Source organism: Microtus ochrogaster, unplaced genomic scaffold, assembly GCF_000317375.1.
Source record: "Microtus ochrogaster isolate Prairie Vole_2 unplaced genomic scaffold, MicOch1.0 UNK21, whole genome shotgun sequence".
Taxonomy (NCBI): domain Eukaryota; kingdom Metazoa; phylum Chordata; class Mammalia; order Rodentia; family Cricetidae; genus Microtus; species Microtus ochrogaster.
In genome coordinates this window covers 2,408,003-2,412,403 of record NW_004949119.1, presented here as the reverse complement: position 1 = coordinate 2,412,403, position 4,401 = coordinate 2,408,003, and the positions used below count along the sequence as shown (strand labels likewise).

At 40.6% G+C, this 4,401-nt stretch overlaps 1 protein-coding gene across 1 annotated transcript in view; it reads right to left on the bottom strand.

The window, feature by feature from the left end:
* Nucleotides 1–4,401, bottom strand: part of Adk (adenosine kinase) — a 393,356-nt gene that overhangs the window by 210,400 nt on the left and 178,555 nt on the right. Inside the window, exon 5 of the mRNA XM_013353958.1 lies at nt 2,838–3,010. Within this exon, the coding sequence (XP_013209412.1) occupies nt 2,838–3,010 (173 nt within the window). The remainder of the gene's footprint in view (nt 1–2,837; nt 3,011–4,401) is intronic.

Here is a 4,401-nt window from a genome sequence, read left to right as displayed (position 1 = left end):
ACACACACACACACACACACACACACACACACACACACACACACACACCATGTTAAAGGAAAGGTCTGAAAATTACTTTTGTTCCCTAATTATTCTTGAAAGTTCTTTGTAGGATATTTTATGACTACTGCCCACACTGATCCTCAGCACCGATTCTGCTGGAGGCAAAACAGAAGTCAAAACAAAGAAGGTAAGAAAGGGAATTGTCCTAATTTCTTTCTATTTGCTGTGATAAACACCACAACCAAGAACAACTTGGGGAGAAAAGTGTTTATGTGGCTTACACTTCCAGGTCACCATCTACCACTTAGGGAAGTCAGGGCAGGAACTAATAAAGAGGCTATGGAGGAGCACTGGTTATAAGCATGTGTCTCATGGATTGCTTTGATAGCTTTCTGTACAACTCAGGACCACCTGACCAGGGGTGGTACTGCCACAGTGGGCTGGGTATACCCACACCAATCATTAATCAAGAAAATGCCCCATGGATAAGCCCACAGGTTCATTTGAGGGAAGCATTTTCTAAATTAGGGTTCACTTTTGACCAAATGACTCTAACTTATGTTAAACTGAAAAAACTTTACCAATAGAGGAATGTATCAGGATTGAAAAACAGCACAAAGAATGGAGGACAGATTGCATATTTCTAAGTAGAGAGGACACAGCCATGCATGGTACACCTATAATCTTGGGAAACAGAAATATAAGGATAGACTCGAGTTTGACACTGGTTTGGTCTATGTAGCAAATTCCAGGCCAGCCAGGGCTGTATCTACAGACTGTCTCAAACCAAACAAACCAAACCACATACAAAGAAATGCAAAATTTGTAGTCAGTCAAAATTTAAAGCAGGTAAATTCAAAGGATTCTATAAAACTCTAATAAGACAGTGATTTTGTGTTTCCCATGCAAAGGACAGAGAAGGCCCTACTGGTGTGGTGCTAATAATATTAGAAGCATACACTGCAGGAATACAATAACAAGTAAAATCAAAGCAAGGCAGGCCCTGAGAGATATATCAGATGTTCACATGCAGAAGAATTTTCAACTAAGTTAGGAGACAGGAGGGCAGGGATTAACAATACTAGCCACCAGCTCTATGAATTTTTCTGCTTTGTGGTCCAGGCGGGAGGACCTTCCTACTATGAACTGGGCTCAAAGTTTCATGGGGTGTGCTTGGATTTTTCTGCTCCATACCCAAGATCTTGAAAAGGATTTGAAAGCAGCTCACTGCAAGATGCAAAATGAAGAGCTACTCATTTTAGTCCTTTCCGTGTCTGACTGGAAAAGTGACAGCAGGCAGCCCTCAACCCGTGGTATGCACCATCTGGGCCTCTCTGTTTTGTTTTAATATAGCATATTTTACAGTGGAAAATGTCATATTTAGTCACTCTCCAGCCTTGTGACCTGCTCTGGTTGTTTGACCCATCTCTTTTCCTGAGTGTCTTTTGTTTTCTGTTGATTTCAAGGATAGTAGTACCAATAGCATCGGCTGTAGAGCATCCCCAGGGCTCATGTTGCTCTAGTGTGAAGTCACTCTGCATCTGTGCAATAAAGACTTCTGAAATGTACTAAAACCACTACCACTCCACATACAGGATCTGGAGAGCAAACTTGTGTCCTGTTTAGACCTCTCAAATGTTGCAACTGTACAGGCGTGAGCTACCACACTTGGCTTGGTTGCCAACTGAATGGTGTGTTAGCAAGACTGGTGTTGTTTAGCATCAGTGGAAGCTATGTGGTACACATGTTTCTATAAGCAGATTTTGATATTTTGTTACCAGATTAGGCTGACAAGATAATTCTTTCTTTTCTAAAGTGAGTTCAGCAAATTATAAAATGTAAAATCCCAAAGAAAACATTTTCGTTCCCTAAGTCTAATTATAAAAGGAGACTATATTAGATAATCTCAAACTTTCATTGCAATATGCCTTATGAATTTAAAAGAAGATCCAACAGAAAACCAACTTAAAATCACAAAAGGTGGCCCAGTGGTTAATGGAGCTAACCTGATGATGCAAATCTGATGATTTGAGTTTAAGCCCGGGAAACCTTATAAAGGCAGTAGGAGAGAAACAGCTTCACAAAGCTGTCCTTGGTCTCCTCATGTACACCATGCTAAGTACATATATCATAAAACACTGGGCGAGAGAGAAGGCTGAGCAGTTAAGAGCACTTGTTATACCTACAGAGGATCTAGAATTTGGGTTCCCATTACACACACAGTATTTGCAACCAACTGTAATTCCAGTTCCAAGGGACCTGACACCCTCTTCTGACCAGTATGGGTAGCAAGTACACATAGGCTGCACATATATAGTCACAGACAAAACGCTCACATATATAAAGTTAAAAAGAAAATCTAAACTTGTAAATCACGTGTAAGGCTGGGTGGTAGTAGTGCACACTTTTAATGCCAACACTCAGGACGCAGAGACAGGCAAATCTCTGAGTTCACAAGGTCAGCCTGGTCCACAGAGTGAGTTCCAGGATTGCCAGAGCTACAGAGAAGTCCTGTCTCAAAAAAGTCTTTAGAAAACAAGGCAAATAAAGAAAAAAAATGCATGTGTGATTTCACCTGTATCTATAACAATAAAACAGAACATGTGAAGTTGAGAGGTAGAAATTGTGTGTTGGGGGAATATGGGAATGGATTTTATCAAACATATTGTATACATGTATGGCATTCTTAAATAGTAAAAAAAATTAAACACATTAAGGTAAAACAAGGAGGAAAGGTTTTCTGAACATCAGAAATGATTAGCAACTGTAATATGGGTTTTGTAAATGTGTACATAGCTTTGAGGGTAGGGTGCTCCTGGCTGATAATGGCTTACCTGTTGCCACCAGTGATGCATGCAGCGCAGGTTCCGGTTGGCTGCTCATTCTGCTCGTAGTAATGAGCATCCACATGTGCTTCAGCAGCTTTACTCTTCAGGATCTCCCCAAATTTATCTATCCCAATGCATCCAAAGAATGTTGCTGCCTTGTGGGGCTCCTGAATCATCCACTGAAAGGTAAGGCCAGAAATGACTGAGTCAGAAACAGTGCAGATAACTCAGGACTCTGCCATGGATGGTGGCTTCAAAAGCATAACAGCCTTAGCATTTTACTCTTCTAGATGAGGAATAGACGTAGAATAGACCAGTTTAGTGGGTGAACATAGAGAAGAGTGTATTAGAACTCAGAAGCTCAAATGCTAGTTCTTCACAGGAAAATCAAAGTTCAGTGTCAATAAGATGAGCACAGCGTTTTCACGGAAAATACAACACCCAATTTGATGACTGTTTTCATATCATATTTGCCCCTGACTAGTTGTGGTATTAACATGTCACTTGATATTTCAATCTTTTCCCCCCTAAAATTTTTTGTTGTTATTGTTACACAAAAAAATTGTAGCCCAGGCTGGCTTAGAACTTACTTTAGGACACAGGCTAACCTCAAACTCACAGTAGTGCTCCTGACTCACTCAGCCTCTTTAATTCAGGAAATACAGATATAAGCCACCATCTTGTCATCACTTAACCTGTCTACAGCTTACTTCTGTCATCTCTAAAAGTGGGGAAGTGATAAAAATATGCTTCACAAGGTAGCCGAAGACTAACTGAGATAACAGAATAATGTACATGCAAAGCTGGGCTTAATATCCATGATAAAACAAGCAATGGCTATCAGCTGTTGCAATCATTATGTTTATACTTCTTGAAATAATTCATCCATAAATTATACTAAAACATGCCCATGCTTAATACCATTAAAAATGATAAATGTTAAAAATTATGGCTGAGCATAGTGGTTTATGATTGCAATTCCAACACCTGGGAGATGGAGGCAGGAGAATTGAGAGCAAATCTGAGAACTGCTTAGGTTCTATGAGACTGTCTTATCCCCACACCTCTTTCCTTCCCCAAAACAAAGAAAAAGAGTGAGGATGGACGCTGTGCTCTCATCACAGAAGCTATATTTGAAGCAGAGTACAGTTATTTAAGGCAACGAACATGCAATAGTATACTGTGACATGCAGAGCTAAAAATGAGACGTCTATATCATATACCTTATCTCATGGCTCAGGGATGTTTGAGGAACAGCATTTACATGATATGAGAGGGTTGTTGTACATAAACACTCATGATGGCTATGACTGAGTGAATAAGACCAGCAGGCGCTCAAACTTGTCAAAATCATAGTTCTGATAAGGGAAGGGCTTATGAAGCCCCACCCCTATTTGAGGACCCAAGGGCAACTGATTGCTGTTGGGAGTGGAGTAGTTAGCTTTCTCTAGGGATGCTGGCTCGAGAGGCTGCTCACGCTCTAGCAGATACATGGTCCTATACTCTTGCTTGTATAGACAAGAGAGAGAGAGAGAGAGAGAGAGAGAGAGAGAGAGAGAGAGAGAGAGAG